At 37.5% G+C, this 24157-nt stretch overlaps 4 protein-coding genes across 5 annotated transcripts; 2 read left to right on the top strand and 2 right to left on the bottom strand.

The window, feature by feature from the left end:
- Positions 1–11: 11 nt before the first annotated feature.
- Positions 12–4385, top strand: LOC311070536 (uncharacterized protein). Of its 2 annotated transcripts, none has more exons than XM_084094450.1 (6): positions 12–76; positions 175–207; positions 381–465; positions 627–702; positions 3292–3360; positions 4013–4385. In XM_084094450.1, the coding sequence occupies exons 2-6, from the start codon at positions 191–193 to the stop codon at positions 4126–4128; spliced, it is 363 nt and encodes a 120-aa protein (XP_083950576.1). In that variant the 5' UTR covers positions 12–76; positions 175–190; the 3' UTR covers positions 4129–4385. The 2 variants fall into 2 exon arrangements, with proteins under 2 accessions (XP_083950576.1, XP_083950575.1); XM_084094449.1 differs by having other exon boundaries at positions 21–76; positions 141–207.
- A 5-nt stretch (positions 4386–4390) lies between these two features.
- On the bottom strand, positions 4391–6453 carry LOC311070532 (olfactomedin-like). The gene is made up of 5 exons (XM_084094442.1): positions 6306–6453; positions 6025–6183; positions 5685–5897; positions 5391–5523; positions 4391–5248 (listed from the first exon to the last, which is right to left on the bottom strand). The coding sequence occupies exons 1-5, from the start codon at positions 6336–6338 to the stop codon at positions 4437–4439; spliced, it is 1350 nt and encodes a 449-aa protein (XP_083950568.1). The 5' UTR covers positions 6339–6453; the 3' UTR covers positions 4391–4436.
- Positions 6454–9406: 2953 nt separating this feature from the next.
- LOC311071410 (olfactomedin-4-like) lies at positions 9407–12405 on the top strand. The gene is made up of 5 exons (XM_084095817.1): positions 9407–9488; positions 9667–9789; positions 9934–10152; positions 10726–10879; positions 10956–12405. Exons 1-5 carry the CDS (start codon positions 9432–9434, stop codon positions 11783–11785), a joined length of 1383 nt encoding a protein of 460 aa, XP_083951943.1. The 5' UTR covers positions 9407–9431; the 3' UTR covers positions 11786–12405.
- A 9170-nt stretch (positions 12406–21575) lies between these two features.
- Positions 21576–23591, bottom strand: LOC311071192 (olfactomedin-like). Its single transcript, XM_084095419.1, has 5 exons — positions 23511–23591; positions 23230–23388; positions 22889–23101; positions 22595–22727; positions 21576–22444 (listed from the first exon to the last, which is right to left on the bottom strand). The coding sequence occupies exons 1-5, from the start codon at positions 23541–23543 to the stop codon at positions 21633–21635; spliced, it is 1350 nt and encodes a 449-aa protein (XP_083951545.1). The 5' UTR covers positions 23544–23591; the 3' UTR covers positions 21576–21632.
- Between the last annotated feature and the right edge of the window lie 566 nt (positions 23592–24157).

The raw sequence follows: 24157 nt of genomic DNA, 5'->3' as shown, positions 1-24157 counted from the left end.
GGTATACTACACAGAGAGGTGAACGATGACTGGACCAACAGTATTCTTATGAGCTACCTGCCACCCTTTACTACAGGTGAGGTGCACACATGAACACACACTTATAACTTCATGTTTTCATTCAACACATTTCTCCTTAGACCTAGAGATGAGAAATCCTGTTTTCTCCCTGAGTTTACAAGAGTTGGAGATGGACATGAATGTGGCGTGAGTTAATCTTCACTAACTTCTGTTCTGAGTGGTTGCTATGCACTTGCTAGGTTTGTTCTAACCTTAAATATAAGCAATAATCTTAGCAAGCACCACTAATAATAATAACCTAAAATTTTATCTGATTGCAACCATCTGATTGCAAGATTAGTGGTGTCTCTGTTTCTTAGAAGGTCACAGGCTCGCTGTGCATATCAGCAACAGATGGTGTGTGTCACCAGGCTACTCAAAGAGGTCAAGACCTTACGCGAACAGGTGATATTACATTTCATACGATATTTGGTGGTCCTCTTACTTACTGACAGATGTCAATTCAATATAATCACAGATAGACTCTGTGTTTCTATGTCAAGTTCATCGTGTGTGTGTGTGTGTGTGTGTGTGTGTGCACACTTCCATGTTGAGTGGTTTTTCAGCTAGGTCTACAACGTGAGGAAGTGGAGCGTCTCAACTGCAAGCTAGAGCACGAAAAACTAAAGAGGCATGATTTAGGTATTTTCGTAGTACAGTTGCAAATTCATTTTACCCCAGTATTTGCCTTCCCTTTACACTAAGCAAAATGATGAAGGTTAAAATATGCTTATTCTATTCTGTGTGTGGATGGAGCTTAAACAGCATCAATTTGATAAATATTAGCCTAGAACCTCAGTGTGTCAGAAATATGGGGGGAACAGAATCCGTATAGTATCAAGAAAGTTTGACGAACCGGGACTTGAACTCGGGTCGCCCAAAGCTAAAAAAAAAAATTGTCAGGGCACTGACCACTAGGCTATTGAGGATAGAAATATGCTGCAATTTGATAAATCTTAGAATCTCATTGTGTAAGAAACATAGGGGGAAACAGAATCCGACGGCAAATAGTTCAGCTGTCAAAATCCGTTCCCCCACCCCAATGATGAGAGATGTTGATGTATCGGCTTAAAATATGCTTATTCTATTCTGTGTATAGAGGGAACTTAAACAGTATCAATTTGATAACATTGATAACGTCTGTAACATATTGTTTTTATGATATATTAGGGCACAAGTCAAGTCTCAAGAGCATTTTGGTAATTTAATATTATGAAAAATTGGGCAGGAAATACTCTTAACTCTTTCTTAACCCTTATTTTTTAAACCCTATTTTTCATCTATTTCTCTAACATTATCCATTCCATTTCCCTATTACGCTTTTCTAATATTAATCAGTTTTTCACCCTAATTGTATTACTTTTTTTTTCTTTTCATATTTCTATAGATTTTTCTATTCCTTTTTCTATGCTTCTATGCTTATTTTGTTTCTTTATAGTATTATTTTTATTCTCTTTATTCTCTTATTATTTTATTTATCTTTTCTACTCTTATCTTTATTGTTGTATTTTATTTGTACAAAATTTTCTTTAGTTTTATTTTATTTGTATTTACAGTTTAATTATTAATTATTATTAATTTATTATATATGTTCTTTCAGCTATTGATGAGTTGATTTTAATAAATTAGCACTGGGTCTTATATTTATTTACATAATTGATGTATAATAATATATCTTGTTGATAATTTTGTTTTTATTGTTTTTGTATTATTATCTCCCAATTTAATATGAGGGTGTTAAGAATAGTTTACACTGTAAAAACAAGTTGCTGCCTTAAATTGAAGTACAAACAACTTAGCTCTACAAGTCATTTAAACTTAAATTACATTAAACTGACTTAAAAAAGATTAGTTGAATGTTGTATAACTTGAAAAATATTATGATGAGGTATTTATTGAGGTAATGTAAAAACATAAGTTGTCATGATTTATTGATCATATAGTTTTTTTACAGTGTATGGACATTTATGTTCTAAATTAATTTTGAGTGTTAGATGAGTGCAAATCAGTGGCGGCTGCTGGTCTTTCAAAGAGGGGAAGCTCATTTTTGGCCTACATCATAAAAATTGTCCATTTATTTATACGTAAATTCTGCCCTACGTTCCTTTTCAAGAAAATGCTCTGTGACCCTGTCGTACCAACTAGGCATCTTTTCCATTAACTTGACCAGTGTCCTCTCAATGGCCAGCAGAGTTAAATATAATTGTATAAATGTAATAATATAATAAAGGTATAAATAATAATATAATAAAGTATAATAATACTACTACTACTAATATTTTTTAAATTATTTTAATATTTTTTTTTAAATTATTACTAATAATAATATAAAAAAATATAATAAGTTATAATATAATAAAGATATAAATGTATAATTGTGTGAAATGTATTATGAAAATTGGCTAGCAATTTCGACAAGCAAATACCAAGAAATAGGTTGCAGCAGTTTGTCTTTGAAAAATCCGCGATGGGACTGAGCTCGAACAGCTTCAACATCAGCGACTTTTTATTGTATGAAATCGCTGTCAATCAAAAGGAGACGCAGCCTTTCGACAGACACTCCAATCATCACGCAGAAGCCCAGCGTCCAGGCCAGCCCACTTCTCATTCACCCCCAGAGACGCTGAGCGTCCGTGGGCGGGACATAATCGCAGCATTTATCCAATGACCGTCTAGTTTCGAAGCACTGAAAAAAACTGTTCGAAGCAGCCCCATTGAAGTCAATGGACGCTGGGCTTCAACAGGGAAATGCACTGTGACGCTACGGGAATGTATGAGAATCGAGTCAGCCGACCTGCTATATGCAGCTGATTCTGAACGAACTCGTCTTTGAGATGAACGCATTTTTAGTTAATAAAATGTTAACACAATAGTACATATTTGACCATTAATTTTTTTGACATTATAGGGGAAGCCGAGCTTCCCTTGCAGTCTTAAAGAAATCCCCACTGGTGCAAATGCACAATTGAAAATCCAATATCAGCCAAGACTGATAAATTACAAAATATTGGATGATAAAAATTAAAAGATTAAACTGATATAAAGAAGAAGAAGAAAACATTATCGAGATAAAAAGGTAACTTCTCAGGGATTTCCTGAAAAATATTTTTCTTAGATACTAGGCCTACCCATTCATTGCTTCATTCACCTGCCATGTCTTTATCGTCTAAGATACATGGTTCAAAATAATGAATTAATAATTTATTTTTTTCTTGTGTACATTTTCTATAGAAAACAGGTTCTTGATGTACGGACTGAAGAGTGCACAAAAACTGTTGGACAGCAATGACTCAGACTCAGGTGTGTGTGGTTTTTTTGTTGTTTTTTTGTTTGTTTTTGTTTTTATCTAGCAGTAGTCATTCACAGTTACCTAGCTGCAAACAACACATATGAACTATGATACCCTCCAATTTCAGCCGATTTGAACAGTTGCTCTAAAATGCTCATGTGCTGATATAATGGTTAGCCACAAGATCCCTGCCTGTCATATTGACTAAGCAACCATGATATCCTTTGAAGCACCTGACCAATAACAACTTCAGACTGACATTTACTCGCACATCCAATTTTAAGAGCCGTTTGTCTTCTAGTCTGTGACTCATAGAAGAGTATGCTGAGTTATAATGAGTCATAAAGCTCTTCTGGTTCAACAGTGACGGGTGAAGAAAAACCCATAAAATCGATGGTGTCTATAAAAAGGAAGCAAAGAGAGGCACAATAATGAGTCCTCAACGAGTGTGAAGTCGCTTCAGTCAAACCAAGTAGTAATTTAGTGAAGAAATAAGACATTTTAAGCATGACATGAATTGGAGTATATGACAAGTGTCAGCCATTAGCTATTTTACAACAGATTCGAACTTGGCTCATCCAATAAAATGCTTTGTAAATGCTTTTCGTCTCTTAGCTAAAGTTGAGTTGTAAGGAATGACATACTGGATTGTCTAATTTCCAGATGATCATAAACAGACTGAACAGGAGGATTCAAAACCAGGAAAACAAGAGCAAGAAAGAGCACAGTCTGAAGAACCTTTCATACAAACACCAGAGGGAGCTGCAGGCTTTCAATGAAACTGCTACTTTACATTAAAAATATATGAAGGACAATGTATAGCCTACTATTATTATAAACTTAAAATATGTTCATGTTTATTCATTATGCATTGATTTCATCAGATTTTTAGGCATGTCTGAAGGTGATTTAAGTTGTATTGTATTAATTTTAAGTTTAGTACCTCATTGTAACTATCGTTTTTGAATGTCATGTTTTAAGAGTTGCTCTCTTGGTTGCCAGAAGTAAAAGTCTTTGAAAAAAAAAAAACAGTTTTGAATTTAAAACACAACAAACTTTTTATTGGGTAAATGCATTTGAAATGCCTTCAGAAGAAGGTATCATATGCTAAAAGATAGGCATCATTGTACAAGTAGAGTTTCCCATCAACAGGATTGTAGTTCAGATTGGCTATTCCAGCAGAAACCTTCTCAAAAGCCAAAGAAAGAGTGTTTATCTCTTTGCCAGTGGTTGTATCAAAGGCATAAAACACTTCTTCTTGGTAAGTACTAACATAGCGTGTAGCGTACAGGACCCCGCACACCATAAACGTGCTGGTGACGGACCTCTTAAAGAGATGTGTCTTCCAGGTGTGGGTGATATTGAGCTCCATTGGGTCTAAGCGACTCACAACAATGTTGCCGTGGTTCTCCTCGGTGGCGTATATCACCCACACGGCGTCTTGGTCAGCCTCCAGGTCGATGTCTGTCCAGTCACGGCAGCTGTAGTAGCAGAAAGGGAACTTGTTGTCGATTCCGGCACCATCCAGTTGTACACGGTTGGTTGCTTGTGTTGTAATGTTAAAGCTACAGATCTCAGCGGTGCTGTAGCATTGGTAATATACGGTATTGTCGTACAGTATAGTGCCAGAGCCCTGAACAGCATTTTTGTCACTGTAGGATGGTGCTATCTGTTCATCTTTGTAGTTCCTATTGGCCATGAAGTCTTCACGTGAGTTGTACACCCTGATTGTGTGCCCATGCTTGTGTCCACTCACCAGACAGTGTTCCCAATAACGTTCCAGATCGGTTAGTAGGGCATCACGGCCCCAAGCACCAGAAACATAAGATTTGCTGATGGAGTTGAGCTTGGTGACACTTGGAGAACTTATTCTGGTCATGATGCGCTGATGACAAGTGCCTGGAAGTAATTGTAGTAACACAGTTTAAGCTTTTTCTTAGAACCTTTTTGGACCTTAGTAATTCAGAAAATGGCATTTGAAAGCAATTATGTTTCTGTATCCTATTCTTTCAGAAAACCTCACAAATAGCAATGTACTCACTTCTGAAATTGTTTGGTATGGTCTTGCAAGTCTGTGCTCGGTTGTTGAGGTCACGTAACCTCTTCTTCGTGGTCTCCAGGTTGAAGAAATCATCTTTGTACATCCTTTGAATATCATTTTTTGCCTTATTTAACTGAGAACAACACAGATGGTATCATTAAACTGTTGTCTCATATACTATTATGTATTGTTTAAATAGTTCTGTCATCACCTTTAACTTGAGATTGATTTGAAACACTGATCACAAGAGAAAAGAGTTTAGAAATATGTATGTTCATGTGTTGCAATGTCTACCTCATTTAACAAGTTATGTGTCTCCTTGTTGGGGTTCTGCAAGTGTGATTCATTAACAGATTGATGGATTTCCTCGAGTTCTTGGATTAGCTGTCGCAGGGTAAGAGCGTTGTACAGTCCGCTTGTGTGAAGGTAATTAAATGCTTTCAGACGGGCTGTGATGTTCTGAAGAGTGGCTCTCATTAACGGCAGTTCTGCATCTGTGTTACTCAACTGGAAGTCACCTCAGATAGTTAATTGATATTGCCTAAGTTCGAGATTCTTCTCACTTGTAATGAAAAACGTCTAAAAATCATTGCAGTGTCCATTTAGTTATAAAGAAACTTAACTGATACCTTACCTTTTCCTCAAATTCATTCAGGTTCTCCTCACAGTTCTGGACCTGTTTTGTGACTTCCACAAACCGTACAGCGGGAAAAGTCCAGATAGAGCTGTTTATTTTACACAAACATGAATCGGTCTTCTGTTGGCCTGGAACTCTCTGAGCCTCGACAGTCGCCTTATGTACAAATACAATCAGATGTCATACATACACAAGTTCTCTCGTATTTTCTTATTTTTCAGAGATGTAAGAATTGTAGAAACCTGTGAGCTAATTCAAGACACAAAGAGAAAACTTACGATGACTGCGAGGAGCAGCAGGTAGATGAACATGTCGACTGAATGGGCTGAAAGACTAAAGATCTGCTTTAAACCACCACTAAAACACTATGACGCAATTTTAGTTATGCCAATTTGCAGTTTTGGTGGTCTGTTGAAGGGGATGTGAAAATTGCACATATGGCTCATTTAAGAAATTCAGGAAGAAATTTAAAATTAGCTGAGAAATGTGGGGAAATTCTACCACAAGTTCAATTTTAGTTATGCCAATTTGCATTTTTGGTGGTCTGTTGAAGGGGATGTGAAAATTGCACATATGGCTCATTTAAGAAATTCAGGAAGAAATTTAAAAGTAAGTTCCCCCCAAAATATTTTATGCAAAGATCTACAGTTTTATTATATGATGAGTATATGGTTTCAGTACTGCATGAAATTGAAATGACAAAAATTACGGAAACACAATCTCTTAGTTTTTATTATAAACGTTTTTCTTATGTCAGTACAATATTACAAAAACTGTACATGTATTTTAAATTATGAAGATTTCAAGAAAAACTTTTTATTCTCATGCCAGCAAAATCTGGTATTCTGCTTACAGTCAGTATTGTTGATATTATGATTAATTTTGTGTATATACTTAATTCATCTAAATCAAGCAATTTAACAAGAAAAAAGCTATTTCAAAGCTCAGTTTGAACATTATATATACTGCTAATAATAATATGTATATATACAGTGTGGGGAGAACAAGTATTTGATACACTGCCGATTTTGCAGGTTTTCCCACTGTTACGACCTGTTTAGTTTTTCTATTGCTCTGTGTTCTTTTCTTTTCTCTTTCCTGTTTTCTCTAATTCTAAACAGGTGATCCAATCATGGGTTGTAAGCAGCCATTGGTTGCCCAGTCGGGACGGGGTCTTTAAAAGGACGCTGCTGACACTCATCGAGGAGCTCATTCTTGGTTCGGTCGCATGTGGGTTGAGAGCTCCGGAATCCCTCCGGCCGATGATCAAATTGTGTTTAGAGATTTCAATTAGTTCAAGTGAACGTGCATCCGGGGTGTCCTGCCTTGTTTATTTTGAAATTGTTTGATCTCTGTTTTTGGGCAGGGAGTTAGGTAAGATAAATGTATTTTCTTTTGTTATTTGATTAGGTTATTAATTTTCCCCTCTTTTCTTTTTATATTCGTTTTGTTTGTTATTTTGGCTTTTTGGACGCCCTGAAGATTTGCTCTTTATTTCACTTGTTATTCTTTAATAAATGTATTACTTTTTGCTTCAATTTTGTGCAATTGTTTTTGATTATCGACCGGAGGGATGCGTGCTGGGTTTCCATTTCCACAACCCAACTCATTATTTATTACGCCTCTTTAGTGTTTTATATTTCCCTAGAGGCGGGGCGTAATACCCACTTACAAAGCATGCAGAAGTCTGTAATTTTTTATCATAGGTAGCCTACTCTTCAACTGTGAGTGACGGAATCTAAAACAAAAATCCAGAAAATCAATTTGCATTTTATTGCATGACATAAGTATTTGATACATCAGCAGAACTTTATTTGGTACAGAAACCTTTGTTTGCAATTACAGAGATCATACGTTTCTTGTAGTTCTTGACCAGGTTTGCACACACTGCAGCAGGGATTTTGGCCCACTCCTCCATACAGACCGGTTTCGGGGCTGTCGCTGGGCAATACAGACTTTCAGCTCTCTCCAAAGATTTTCTATTGGGTTCAGGTCTGGAGATTGGCTAGGCCACTCCAGGGGCCAGTTGCATAAACATAGCCACTATGTTAAGACTGTGTCTTAGTATGATCAACCAGAAGTTAGTTAGGGGTAATCAGTCTTACTGTTCGGTGTCAAATTAGACCAATCTATGTTTTATGTTACTGACTTTAAAAAGTTATTAACAATTTTAAAGAATAAAATTGGATGACTAACTTGTAAGACTAGTCTTAACAGTTTATGCAACTGGCAGCTCGACCTTGAGATGCTTCTTACGGAGCCACTCCTTAGTTGCCCTGTCTGTGTGTTTCGGGTCGCTGTCAGGCTGGAAAACCCAGCCACGACCCATCTTCAATGCTCTTACTGAGGGAAGGAGGTTGTTGGCCAAGATCTCGCGATACATGGCCCCATCCATCCTCCCCTCACTACGGTGCAGTCGTCCTGTCCCCTTTGCAGAAAAGCATCCCCAAAGAATGATGTTTCCACCTCCATGCTTCACGGTTGGGATGGTGTTCTTGGGGTTGTACTCATCCTTCTTCTTCCTCCAAACACGGCGAGTGGAGTTTAGACCAAAAAGCTCTATTTTTGTCTCATCAGACCACATGACCTTCTCCCATTCCTCCTTTGGATCATCCAGATGGTCATTGGCAAACTTCAGACGGGCCTGGACATGCGCTGGCTTGAGCAGGGGGACCTTGCGTGCGCTGCAGGATTTTAATCCATGACGGCATAGTGTGTTACTAATGGTTTTCTTTGAGACTGTGGTCCCAGCTCTCTTCAGGTCATTGACCAGGTCCTGCCGTGTAGTTCAGGGCTGATCCCTCACCTTGCTCATGATCATTGATGCCCCACGAGGTGAGATCTTGCATGGTGCCCCAGACCGAGGGAGGTTGACCGTCATCTTGAACTTCTTCCATTTTCTAATAATTGCGCCAACAGTTGTTGCCTTCTCACCAGGCTGCTTGCCTATTGTCCTGTAGCCCATCCCAGCCTTGTGCAGGTCTACAATTTTATCCCTGATGTCCTTACACAGAAAATGTGATTTTCTGGATTTTTGTTTTAGATTCCGTCTCTCACAGTTGAAGTGTACCTATGATAAAAAATTACAGACCTCTACATGCTTTGTAAGTAGGAAAACCTGCAAAATTGACAGTGTATCAAATACTTGTTCTCCCCACTGTGTGTGTGTGTGTATATATATATATATTATTAGCAGTATATATAATATTCAAACTGAGTTTTGAAATAGCCCATTTGCAATCTCAAAGTATTTGCAGGATCAGGTGATGAACTTCCTAATTTCATAATTTTTCTCATGTCAGCACTGTTGACTTACTGACCAATCCTGGGTTTGTGGCTTTAAATCTCTGCTTCTGTCTTTTTATTCTCAAGGCTACAGGATCCCAATCATTCTCAACTCAAACATGAGTCAGTCAAACATGTTCATTTTGATGGTCGTCATTCCTCTAATTTTATCACAGGTAAAATTGAACTGTCCTTTTATTAACATTATTATTTTTTACATTGTTTCTGACACTATTTTCAAAAAAGTGTTTAGCAAATTTGGTTATATATATTTTTTTTAAGGTGTAATTTTTCTTGTATGTTGGAATTAATTTTGTTATGTACAGTAATAACCCTGTTATTCCGTCTCCACAGTCAACGAGAGGCAAGGACTGTGTGTGTGAGCTGCAAAATTCTGATCCTGCTTTTCCTGAGAATAAACTCAAGAATGTTGAGTTCATGGCTTCAAAATGCACAGGGAACATCACTTCAGAAAAGGTATAAAAATATCAATACATAGTATTGTGATTTTTATGATTTGCAAATCAGTCATGTAAGTTAAAAACTAATTTTACACTTTGCCATATAACTCTATACAATCTGTTATTAAAGCAAAATTTTGTTCTCTTCAAATGTGTGCAGATGACAGAGATTGACAGGCTTGTGTTGGGTCTACAACGTCGTATCTGGCAGCTTCTGGAAAATGTGTCCATGCTGGAAAAAGAAGACAATGGAAATCTGTATGCAGCCGTGTCTCTACGCATTATTGAATTAGAGTTAGCGGAGATTCAAGACCTTCTGGATAAACTCAACAGGACCACCAACAATTACCAGCTGCTCAGTGGACAGACTGCAGCAGAGGTGAATTTATCTACACCACAGCTCTTTTACATTTCTATTACAATTTTATGCAATGTGTTTATTTCTAAGTGTCAAATTAATTCCTAATCAAAATGGATAATTTTCAGTACGTGTACAAAAAGATCAAAATATCAAACATATTGTTTCGTAGTCATATTAGGTGTCGCAGAACATGATAATTTTCAAAATGTATAACATTAAATGTAATGTTTAAAATAATTAAATGTATATGTTTATTTAAAATAAATGTAAATATTTAATTTAAATCAAGCATTTAAATACAGTGTATTTAAATTAATTTGAAATATTTCATAAATTTTATTTATTTGTTTTTATTTTTTATTCTTTTCAGTGTTTTGCATTATGTACAAATTTATGTCAGACAAATAAAAAAATATGAATATTAATTAATCAAATAGATCTTAAATAGATGTTTAAGTAATTTATTTATTATTTGCATTTTTCTTTTTCTTTTTACTTTTCAGGTCCACAATTCCTCAATACTATGTCACTGGGACATTTCGTGAATTATGTGCATTTTGCTTATTCTTATTTAAACCTTCATTCCTACAGCTTCAGGATATGGAGGAAACGACGGTGGAGCTGGAGAAGTTTGACCACATACAAGTGATGGTGAAAGAGCGAGAGAACCAGCGTGTTAAGAAGGACCTGGAACGGTGCAAAGATGTGCTCAATAGTACAACACCAGCTCCTACAATTTCCCCAGGCATGTATAAACTTACGTAGCCACAGCTACACCCCTGTGTTAATGTACTAGACTTACATATTTGCTTTATTTTTAGGTCACTGTGGTCTGGGCCACATGGTCAATGTTTCAGGACCTAGAACATATTCCCTCACTGTGTATGGAACATCCTACACTTTCGGTGCTTGGGGTCGAGATGCAAAGCCGGCTCCAGGCGACGAGAACAAGTACTGGCTCGTGGTTCTGTCAAGTAGTAACCTTTATGGCAACTTTATCCGCCAGTACAGTAGTATGAGTGCTATTATATTGGGTATAGGACCAACAGATACCTATATATCAAGCTCCAACCCCACAACAAACACAATTCAGGGGCCAAACATGGTCATGTATGACAATGCGCTCTATTATAACTGTTACAACACATACTCCGTCTGTCAGTTCAACATGACGACTAGTTCTGTCAGTACTGTTGCTTTACCTAATGATGCAGGTTTCAACAGCAAGTTTCCTTTCGCACACCTCGGCGTAACATACGCCTATACAGATATGGATTTTGCCACAGATGAATCAGGCGTCTATGTTATATACGCAACCACAAGCAACTTTGGAAATGTGATGATCAGTAAAGTTGAGACTAGTAACCCTCCTGTTTTGAACCAAACATGGTCCACTTCTCTTCACAAAAGGACTGTCACAAACACCTTCATGGTGTGTGGTGTGCTTTATGCTACTCGTTACCTAGATAAAGAAACTGAAGAGATCTTTTACTCTTATGACACCAAAACAAAAGAAGAGCGATACGATTTGAGAATTCACATTAAGAAGGTGCAGACTAATATTCAGTTTCTAAACTATGACCCCAGAGATCATCTGCTGTATGTTTACAGTGATGCCTACATTCTAACTTATGAGCTCATCTTTCAGTAAGTCTCCAATGAACTTGAACAATGAACTTGTAATCAATTGCTATAGAAACAAACATGGGGATTTATATAGCACTTTTGACAATACAGATTGTTTAAAGCAGCTTTACAGTAATAATAGGAAATTAATGTAACAAAGATTGTTTTGGCTGTACAGCAGCTCTAGAAGAAAGTCTTAGCTTAAGTAAGTTTTTAATTTATCACATTTCCATTGTTATTAACTTAGGGGCCACTTACACGACACCGTTTTCAACTGAAAACAGAAAACCTTTAATGCGTTCTGGCTGTTCATTTACATGACAATGGCGTTGTGGTGGCCTGAGAACGCAAACTTTGAAATAGATTTCAAAGTGCAAGTTTTTGAAACGGGTTTTGAAAGCGATATCATTATCATCTCTGTGTAAACTTCAAAAACGTGAATCTGTGAAAACATTGATGGCATGTACATGCGTATTATGTGTTTAGTCTATAGGCATGTGATGATTCCACAAAGTCCACATAGTAAAAGATGTGTCATTGCAGTCAAGAGCACAAAATATTGTTGATATAGTCACAATATACCATCATCTGTGATCACTTACCTGTTTGTGATTGCTGTTCAATAAAGCACTGTGTTGTCACCGATCCACCTCTCTCTGTGTCTGCTATCTCCTAACAGAATGGAATCCATACTGGATTACATACATCCATACCAACAAATACTTCAGCTGTCAAAATCCGTTCCCCCACCCCAATGATGAGAGATGTTGATGTATCGGCTTAAAATATGCTTATTCTACTCTGTGTGTGGATAGAGCTTAAACAGCATCAATTTGATAAATATTAGAACCTCAGTGTGTCAGAAATATGGGGGGAACAGAATCCGACGGCAAAAAAAACAGCTGTCGGAATCCGTTCCCCCACTCCCATTATGAGAGGTGTTGATGTAATGGCTTAGAAAATGCTTATTATATTTTTGTGTGTGGATGGAGCTTAACTTGCATCAGTTTAAAGATTTTTTTTTTTGCCTTTTATTATTATAGGACAGTATAGTATCAAGAAAGTTCGACGACCCGGGACTCGAACTCGGGTCGCCCAAAGCTAAAATAGAAAAATTGTCAGGGCACTGACCACTAGACTATTGAGGCTAGAAGACTTTCTCAATTTGATACATATTAGAATCTCATTATGTAAGAAACATAGGGGGAACAGAATCCGACGGCAAATACTTCAGCTGTCGAAATCCGTTCCCCCACCCCAATGATTCGGGATGCTGATGTATCGGCTTAAAATATGCTTATTCTACTCTGTGTGTGGATGGAGCTTAAACAGCATCAATTTGATAAATATTATAACCTCAGTGTGTCAGAAATATAGGGGGAACAGAATCCGACGGCAAAAAAAACAGCTGTCGGAACCCGTTCCCCCACTCCGATTATGAGAGGTGTTGATGTAATGGCTTAGAAAATGCTGATTTTATTTTTGTGTGTGGATGGAGCTTAACTTGCATCAGTTTAAAGAATTTTTTTTTTTTGCCTTTTATTATGAAAGGACAGTATAGTATCAAGAAAGTTCGACGACCCCGGGACTCGAACTCGGGTCGCCCAAAGCGAAAAAAAAAAATATTGTGAGGGCACTGACCACTAGGCTATTGAAGCTATTAAATTGTTTCAATTTGATACATATTAGAACCTCATTGTGTAAGAAACATAGGGGGAACAGAATCTGACGGCAACTACTTCAGCTGTCGAAATCTGTTCCCCCACTCCCATTATGAGAGGTGTTGATGTAATGGCTTAGAAAATGCTGATTTTATTTTTGTGTGTGGATGGAGCTTAACTTGCATCAGTTTAAAGAATTTTTTTTTTGCCTTTTATTATTATAGGACAGTATAGTATCAAGAAAGTTCGACGACCTGGGACTCGAACTCGGGTCGCCCAAAGCTAAAATAGAAAAATTGTCAGGGCACTGACTGACTATTGAAGCTAGAAGACTTTTTCAATTTGATACATATTAGAATCTCATTGTGTAAGAAACATAGGGGGAACAGAATCCGACGGCAAATACTTCAGCTGTCGAAATCCGTTCCCCCACCCCAATGATTCGGGATGTTGATGTATCGGCTTAAAATATGCTTATTCTACTCTGTGTGTGGATGGAGCTTAAACAGCATCAATTTGATAAATATTAGAACCTCAGTGTGTCAGAAATATGGGGGGAACAGAATCCGACGGCAAAAAAAACAGCTGTCGGAATCCGTTCCCCCACTCCCATTATGAGAGGTGTTGATGTAATGGCTTAGAAAATGCTGATTTTATTTTTGTGTGTGGATGGAGCTTAACTTGCATCAGTTTAAATATTTTTTTTTTTGCCTTTTATTATTATAGGACAGTATAGTATCAAGAAAGTTCGACGACCCGGGACTCGAACTCGGGTCGCCCAAAGCTAAAATAGAAAAATTGTCAGGGCACTGACTGACTATTGAAGCTAGAAGACTTTTTCAATTTGATACATATTAGAATCTCATTGTGTAAGAAACATAGGGGGAACAGAATCCGACGGCAAATACTTCAGCTGTCGAAATCCGTTCCCCCACCCCAATGATTAGGGATGTTGATGTATCGGCTTAAAATATGCTTATTCTACTCTGTGTGTGGATGGAGCTTAAACAGCATCAATTTGATAAATATTAGAACCTCAGTGTGTCAGAAACATAGGGGGAACAGAATCTGACGGCAACTACTTCAGCTGTCGAAATCTGTTCCCCCACTCCCATTATGAGAGGTGTTGATGTAATGGCTTAGAAAATGCTGATTTTATTTTTGTGTGTGGATGGAGCTTAACTTGCATCAGTTTAAAGAATTTTTTTTTTGCCTTTTATTATTATAGGACAGTATAGTATCAAGAAAGTTCGACGACCTGGGACTCGAACTCGGGTCGCCCAAAGCTAAAATAGAAAAATTGTCAGGGCACTGACTGACTATTGAAGCTAGAAGACTTTTTCAATTTGATACATATTAGAATCTCATTGTGTAAGAAACATAGGGGGAACAGAATCCGACGGCAAATACTTCAGCTGTCGAAATCCGTTCCCCCACCCCAATGATTCGGGATGTTGATGTATCGGCTTAAAATATGCTTATTCTACTCTGTGTGTGGATGGAGCTTAAACAGCATCAATTTGATAAATATTAGAACCTCAGTGTGTCAGAAATATGGGGGGAACAGAATCCGACGGCAAAAAAAACAGCTGTCGGAATCCGTTCCCCCACTCCCATTATGAGAGGTGTTGATGTAATGGCTTAGAAAATGCTGATTTTATTTTTGTGTGTGGATGGAGCTTAACTTGCATCAGTTTAAATATTTTTTTTTTTGCCTTTTATTATTATAGGACAGTATAGTATCAAGAAAGTTCGACGACCCGGGACTCGAACTCGGGTCGCCCAAAGCTAAAATAGAAAAATTGTCAGGGCACTGACTGACTATTGAAGCTAGAAGACTTTTTCAATTTGATACATATTAGAATCTCATTGTGTAAGAAACATAGGGGGAACAGAATCCGACGGCAAATACTTCAGCTGTCGAAATCCGTTCCCCCACCCCAATGATTAGGGATGTTGATGTATCGGCTTAAAATATGCTTATTCTACTCTGTGTGTGGATGGAGCTTAAACAGCATCAATTTGATAAATATTAGAACCTCAGTGTGTCAGAAATATGGGGGGAACAGAATCCGACGGCAAAAAAAACAGCTGTCGGAATCCGTTCCCCCACTCCCATTATGAGAGGTGTTGATGTAATGGCTTAGAAAATGCTGATTTTATTTTTGTGTGTGGATGGAGCTTAACTTGCATCAGTTTAAATAATTTTTTTTTTGCCTTTTATTATTATAGGACAGTATAGTATCAAGAAAGTTTGACGACCCGGGACTCGAACTCCAGTCACCCAAAGCGAAAAAAAATTATTGGCAGAGCACTGACCACTAGGCTATTGAAACTATTAAGTTGCTTCAATTTGATACATATTAGAACCTCATTGTGTAAGAAACATAGGGGGAACAGAATCCGACGGCAAATACTTCAACTGTCGAAATCCGTTCCCCTACCCCAATGATGAGGGATGTTGATGTATCGGCTTAAAATATGCTTATTCTACTCTGTGTGTGGATAGAGCTTAAACAGCATCAATTTGATAAATATTAGAACCTCAGTGTGTCAGAAATATGGGGGGAACAGAATCCGACGGCAAAAAAAACAGCTGTCGGAATCCGTTCCCTCACTCCCATTATGAGAGGTGTTGATGTAATGGCTTAGAAAATGCTTATTTTATTTTTGTGTGTGGATGGAGCTTAACTTGCATCAGTTTAAAGAATTTTTTTTTTGCCTTTTATTATGAAAGGACAGTATAGTATCAAGAAAGTTCGACGACCCGGGACTCGAACTCGGGTCGCCCAAAGCTAAAATAGAAAAATTGTCAGGGCGCTGACCACTAGACTATTGAAGCTAGAAGACTTTTTCCATTTGATACATATTAGAATCTCATTGTGTAAGAAACATAGGGGGAACAGAATCCGACGGCAAATACTTCAGCTGTCGAAATCCGTTCCCCCACCCCAATGATTCGGGATGTTGATGTATCGGCTTAAAATATGCTTATTCTACTCTGTGTGTGGATGGAGCTTAAACAGCATCAATTTGATAAATATTAGAACCTCAGTGTGTCAGAAATATGGGGGGAACAGAATCCGACGGCAAAAAAAACAGCTGTCGGAATCCGTTCCCCCACTCCCATTATGAGAGGTGTTGATGTAATGGCTTAGAAAATGCTGATTTTATTTTTGTTTGTGGATGGAGCTTAACTTGCATCAGTTTAAAGAATTTTTTTTTTTTTGCCTTTTATTATGAAAGGACAGTATAGTATCAAGAAAGTTTGACGACCCCGGGACTCGAACTCGGGTCGCCCAAAGCGGAACAAAAAATATTGTCAGAGCACTGACCACTAGGCTATTGAAGGTATTAAGTTGTCTCAATTTGATACATATTAGAACCTCATTGTGTAAGAAACATAGGGGGAACAGAATCCGACGGCAAATACTTCAGCTCTCGAAATCTGTTCCCCCACTCCCATTATGAGAGGTGTTGATGTAATGGCTTAGAAAATGCTGATTTTATTTTTGTGTGTGGATGGAGCTTAACTTGCATCAGTTTAAATATTTTTTTTTTTGCCTTTTATTATTATAGGACAGTATAGTATCAAGAAAGTTCGACGACCCGGGACTCGAACTCGGGTCGCCCAAAGCTAAAATAGAAAAATTGTCAGGGCACTGACCACTAGACTATTGAAGCTAGAAGACTTTTTCAATTTGATACATATTAGAATCTCATTGTGTAAGAAACATAGGGGGAACAGAATCCGACGGCAAATACTTCAGCTGTCGAAATCCGTTCCCCCACCCCAATGATTCGGGATGTTGATGTATCGGCTTAAAATATGCTTATTCTACTCTGTGTGTGGATGGAGCTTAAACAGCATCAATTTGATAAATATTAGAACCTCAGTGTGTCAGAAATATGGGGGGAACAGAATCCGACGGCAAAAAAAACAGCTGTCGGAATCCGTTCCCCCACTCCCATTATGAGAGGTGTTGATGTAATGGCTTAGAAAATGCTGATTTTATTTTTGTGTGTGGATGGAGCTTAACTTGCATCAGTTTAAAGAATTTTTATTTTTTTTGCCTTTTATTATGAAAGGACAGTATAGTATCAAGAAAGTTCGACGACCCCGGGACTCGAACTCGGGTCGCCCACAGTGGAAAAAAAAATATTGTCAGGGCACTGACCACTAGGCTATTGAAGGTATAGGTTGTCTCAATTTGATACATATTAGAACCTCATTGTGTAAGAAACATAGGGGGAACAGAATCCGACGGCAAATACTTCAGCTGTCGAAATCTGTTCCCCCACTCCCATTATGAGAGGTGTTGATGTAATGGCTTAGAAAATGCTGATTTTATTTTTGTGTGTGGATGGAGCTTAACTTGCATCAGTTTAAAGAAATTTTTTTTTGCCTTTTATTATTATAGGACAGTATAGTATCAAGAAAGTTCGACGACCCGGGACTCGAACTCCGGTCACCCAAAGCGAAAAAAAATTATTGGCAGAGCACTGACCACTAGGCTATTGAAACTATTAAGTTGCTTCAATTTGATACATATTAGAACCTCACTGTGTAAGAAACATAGGGGGAACAGAATCCGACGGCAAATACTTCAACTGTCGAAATCCGTTCCCCTACCCCAATGATGAGGGATGTTGATGTATCGGCTTAAAATATGCTTATTCTACTCTGTGTGTGGATAGAGCTTAAACAGCATCAATTTGATAAATATTAGAACCTCAGTGTGTCAGAAATATGGGGGGAACAGAATCCGACGGCAAAAAAAAACAGCTGTCGGAATCCGTTCCCTCACTCCCATTATGAGAGGTGTTGATGTAATGGCTTAGAAAATGCGTATTTTATTTTTGTGTGTGGATGGAGCTTAACTTGCATCAGTTTAAAGAATTTTTTTTTTGCCTTTTATTATTATAGGACAGTATAGTATCAAGAAAGTTCGACGAACCGGGACTCGAACTCGGGTCGCCCAAAGCTAAAATAGAAAAATTGTTAGGGCATTGACCACTAGACTATTGAAGCTAGAAGACTTTTTCAATTTGATACATATTAGAATCTCATTGTGTAAGAAACATAGGGGGAACAGAATCCGACGGCAAATACTTCAGCTGTCGAAATCCGTTCCCCCACCCCAATGATTCGGGATGTTGATGTATCGGCTTAAAATATGCTTATTCTGCTCTGTGTGTGGATGGAGCTTAAACAGCATCAATTTGATAAATATTAGAACCTCAGTGTGTCAGAAATATGGGGGGAACAGAAAACGACGGCAATAAAAACAGCTGTCGGAATCCGTTCCCCCACTCCCATTATGAGAGGTGTTGATGTAATGGCTTAGAAAATGCTGATTTTATTTTTGTGTGTGGATGGAGCTTAACTTGCATCAGTTTAAAAAAATTTTTTTTTGCCTTTTACTATTATAGGACAGTATAGTATCAAGAAAGTTCGACGACCCGGGACTCGAACTCGGGTCACCCAAAGCGAAAAAAAAAAAAATTTGTAGGGCACTGACCACTAGGCTATTGAAGCTATTAAGTTGTTTCAATTTGATACATATTACAACCTCATTGTGTAAGAAACATAGGGGGAACAGAAAAAATTTTTTTTTTCCTTTTATTATGAAAGGACAGTATAGTATCAAGAAAGTTCGACGACCCGGGACTTGAACTCGGGTTGCCCAAAGCGGGAAAAAAAATATTGTCAGTGTACTGACCACTAAGCTATTGAAGCTAGTCAGTTGCTTCTATTTGATACATATTAGAATCTCATTGTGTAAGAAATATAGGGGGAACAGAATCCAACGGCAAATACTTCAGCTGTCGAAATCCGTTCCCCCACCCCAATGATGAGAGATGTTGATGTATCGGCTTAAAATATGCTTATTCTACTCTGTGTGTGGATAGAGCTTAAACAGCATCAATTTGATAAATATTAGAACCTCAGTGTGTCAGAAATATGGGGGGAACAGAATCCGACGGCAAAAAAAACAGCTGTCGGAATCCGTTCCCTCACTCCCATTATGAGAGGTGTTGATGTAATGGCTTAGAAAATGCGTATTTTATTTTTGTGTGTGGATGGAGCTTAACTTGCATCAGTTTAAAGAATTTTTTTTTTGTCTTATATTATGAAAGGACAGTATAGTATCAAGAAAGTTCGACGACCCGGGACTCGAACTCGGGTCGCCCAAAGCTAAAATAGAAAAATTGTCAGGGCACTGACCACTAGACTATTGAAACTAGAAAACTATTTCAATGTGATACATATTAGAATCTCATTGCGTAAGAAACATAGGGGGAACAGAATCCGACGGAAAATACTTCAGCTGTCGAAATCCGTTCCCCCACCCCAATGATTCGGGATGTTGATGTATCGGCTTAAAATATGCTTATTCTACTCTGTGTGTGGATGGAGCTTAAACAGCATCAATTTGATAAATATTAGAACCTCAGTTAACCTCATACTTTCCTACTAAAATAAAAGGCAAAAAATAATATATATATAAATATATAAAATAACTGATGCACGTTAAATTACATTAATCTGACTTAAAAAAAATAGTTGAATGTTGTATAACTTGAAAATTGTTGTATTTACTTTGATGAGGTAATGTAAAAACATAAGTTGTCATGATTTATTGATCATATAGTTTTTTACAGTGTATGGACATTTATGTTCTAAATTAATTTTGAGTGTTAGATGAGTGCAAATGTAATCTGAATTTGAAAAAGAGGATGCACAATTGAAAATCCAATATCAGCCAATACTGATAAATTACAAAATATTGGATGATAAAAATTAAAAGATTAAACTGATATAAAGAAGAAGAAGAACTTCTCAGGGATTTACTGAAAAATATTTTTCTAAGATACTAGGCCTACCCATTCATTGCTTCATTCACCTGCCATGTCTTTATCGTCCAAGATACATGGTTCAAAATAATGAATGTATAATTTTACTCTTTTGTACATTTTCTGTAGAAACCAGGTTCTTGATGTACGGACTGAAGAGTGCACAAAAACTGTTGGACAACAATGACTCAGAGTCAGATGTGTGTGTTTTTTTTTTATCTAGCAGTAGTCATTCACAATTACCTAGCTGCAAACAACACATATGAACTATGATACCCTCCAATTTCAGCCGATTTGAACAGTTGCTCTAAAATGCTCATGTGCTGATATAATGGTTAGCCACAAGATCCCTGCCTGTCATATTGACTAAGCAACCATGATATCCTTTGAAGCACCTGACCAATAACAACTTCAGACTGCCGTTTGTCTTCTAGTCTGTGACTTATAGAAGAGTATGCTGAGTTATAATGAGTCATAAAGCTCTTCTGGTTCAACAGTGAGGGGTGAAGAAAAACCCATAAAATCGATGGTGTCTATAAAAAGGAAGCAAAGAGAGGCACGATAATGAGTCCTCAACGAGTATGAAGTCGCTTCAGTCAAACCAAGTAGTAATTTAGTGAAGAAATAAGACATTTTAAGCATGACATGAAGTGGAGTATATGATAAAAGATACCAGTGTTCAATAAAAAAATACACACACATATAATTATAATCAAAAGTCTTCCAGCAAATACTTTAGCTTAACTGGAGGTTGTTTATGAAAAGCAACAAATGATGTGTGGTCACAAGTGTCAGCCATTAGCTATTTTACAACAGATTCGAACTTGGCTCATCCAATACAATGCTTTGTAAATGCTTTTCGTCTCTTAGCTAAAATTGAGTTGTAAGGAATGACATACTGGATTGTCTAATTTCCAGATGATCATAAACAGACTGAACAGGAGGATTCAAAACCAGGAAAACAAGAGCAAGAAAGAGCACAGTCTGAAGAAGCTTTCATACAAACACCAGAGGGAGCTGCAGGCTGTTGATGAAACTGCTACTTTCTACATTAAAATATATGAAGGACAATGTATAGCCTAATATTATTATAAACTTAAAACGTTCATGTTTATTCATTATGCATTGATTTTCATCAGATTTTTAGGCATGTCTGAAGGTGATATAAGTTGCATTGTATCCATTTTAAGTTTAGTACCTCATTGTAACTATCGTTTTTGAATGTCATGTTTTAAGAGTTGCTCTCTTGGTTGCCAGAAGTAAAAGTCTTTGGAAAAAAAAGAAGAAAAAAAGACCAGTTTTGAATTTAAAACACAACAAACTTTTTATTGGGTAAATGCATTTGAAATGCCTTCAGAAGAAGGTATCATATGCTAAAAGATAGGCATCATTGTACAAGTAGAGTTTCCCATCAACAGGATTGTAGTTCAGATTGGCTATTCCAGCAGAAACCTTCTCAAAAGCCAAAGAAAGAGTGTTTATCTCTTTGCCAGTGGTTGTATCAAAGGCATAAAACACTTCTTCTTGGTAAGTACTAACATAGCGTGTAGCGTACAGGACCCCGCACACCATAAACGTGCTGGTGACGGACCTCTTAAAGAGATGTGTCTTCCAGGTGTGGGTGATATTGAGCTCCATTGGGTCTAAGCGACTCACAACAATGTTGCCGTGGTTCTCCTCGGTGGCGTATATCACCCACACGGCGTCTTGGTCAGCCTCCAGGTCGATGTCTGTCCAGTCACGGCAGCTGTAGTAGCAGAAAGGGAACTTGTTGTCGATTCCGGCATCATCCAGTTGTACACGGTTGGTTGCTTGTGTTGTAATGTTAAAGCTACAGATCTCAGCGGTGCTGTAGCATTGGTAATATACGGTATTGTCGTACAGTATAGTGCCAGAGCCCTGAACAGCATTTTTGTCACTGTAGGATGGTGCTATCTGTTCATCTTTGTAGTTCCTATTGGCCATGAAGTCTTCACGCGAGTTGTACACCCTGATTGTGTGCCCATGCTTGTGTCCACTCACCAGACAGTGTTCCCAATAACGTTCCTGATCGGTTAGTAGGGCATCACGGCCCCAAGCACCAGAAACATAAGATTTGCTGATGGAGTTGAGCTTGGTGACACTTGGAGAACTTATTCTGGTCATGATGCGCTGATGACAAGTGCCTGGAAGTAATTGTAGTAACACAGTTTAAGCTTTTTCTTAATTTGTTAGAACCTTTTTGGACCTTAGTAATTCAGAAAATGGCATTTGAAAGCAATTACGTTTCTGTATCCTATTCTTTCAGAAAACCTCACAAATAGCAATGTACTCACTTCTGAAATTGTTTGGTATGGTCTTGCAAGTCTGTGCTCGGTTGTTGAGGTCACGTAACCTCTTCTTCGTGGTCTCCAGGTTGAAGAAATCATCTTTGTATATCCTCCGGATATCATTTTTTGCCTTATTTAACTGAGAACAACACAGATGGTATCATTAAACTGTTGTCTCATATACTATTATGTATTGTTTAAATAGTTCTGTCATCACCTTTAACTTGAGATTGATTTGAAACACTGATCACAAGAGAAAAGAGTTTAGAAATATGTATGTTCATGTGTTGCAATGTCTACCTCATTTAACAAGTTATGTGTCTCCTTGTTGGGGTTCTGCAAGTGTGATTCATTAACAGATTGATGTATTTCCTCGAGTTCTTGGATTAGCTGTCGCAGGGTAAGAGCGTTGTACAGTCCGCTTGTGTGAAGGTAATTAAATGCTTTCAGACGGGCTGTGATGTTCTGAAGAGTGGCTCTCATTAACGGCAGTTCTGCATCTGTGTTACTCAACTGGAAGTCACCTCAGATAGTTAATTGATATTGCCTAAAGTTCGAGATTCTTCTCACTTGTAATGAAAAACGTCTAAAAATCATTGCAGTGTCCATTTAGTTATAAAGAAACTTAACTGATACCTTACCTTTTCCTCAAATTCATTCAGGTTCTCCTCACAGTTCTGGACTTGTTTTGTGACTTCCACAAACCGTACAGCGGGAAAAGTCCAGATAGAGCTGTTTATTTTACACAAACATGAATCGGTCTTCTGTTGGCCTGGAACTCTCTGAGCCTCGACAGTCGCCTTATGTACAAATACAATCAGATGTCATACATACACAAGTTCTCTCATATTTTCTTATTTTTCAGAGATGTAAGAATTGTAGAAACCTGTGAGCTAATTCAAGACACAAAGAGAAAACTTACGATGACTGCGAGGAGCAGCAGGTAGATGAACATGTCGACTGAATGGGCTGAAAGACTAAAGATCTGCTTTAAACCACCACTAAAACACTATGACGCAATTTTAGTTATGCCAATTTGCAGTTTTGGGGGTCTGTTGAAGGGGATGTGAAAATTGCACATATGGCTCATTTAAGAAATTCAGGAAGAAATTTAAAATTAGCTGAGAAATGTGGGGAAATTCTACCACAAGTTCAATTTTAGCTATGCCAATTTGCATTTTTGGTGGTCTGTTGAAGGGGATGTGAAAATTGCACATATGGCTCATTTAAGAAATTCAGGAAGAAATTTAAAATTAGTTGAGAAATGTTGAGAAGTTGCCCCCAAAATATTTTATGCAAAGATCTGCAGTTTTATTATATGATGAGTATATGGTTTCAGTACTGCATGAAATTGAAATGACAAAAAATACGGAAACACAATCTCTTAGTTTTTATTATAAACGTTTTTCTTATGTCAGTACAATATTACAAAAACTGTACATGTATTTTAAATTATGAAGATTTCAAGAAAAAAAAATTATTCTCATGCCAGCAAAATCTGGTATTCTGCTTACAGTCAGTATTGTTGATATTATGATTAATTTTGTGTATATACTTAATTCATCTAAA

This window comes from Abramis brama (assembly GCF_963993115.1).
Source record: "Abramis brama genome assembly, chromosome: 20".
NCBI lineage: Eukaryota > Metazoa > Chordata > Actinopteri > Cypriniformes > Leuciscidae > Abramis > Abramis brama.
Note: the sequence above shows the minus strand (reverse complement) of the source record. Positions and strands in the feature narration are given on the sequence as shown.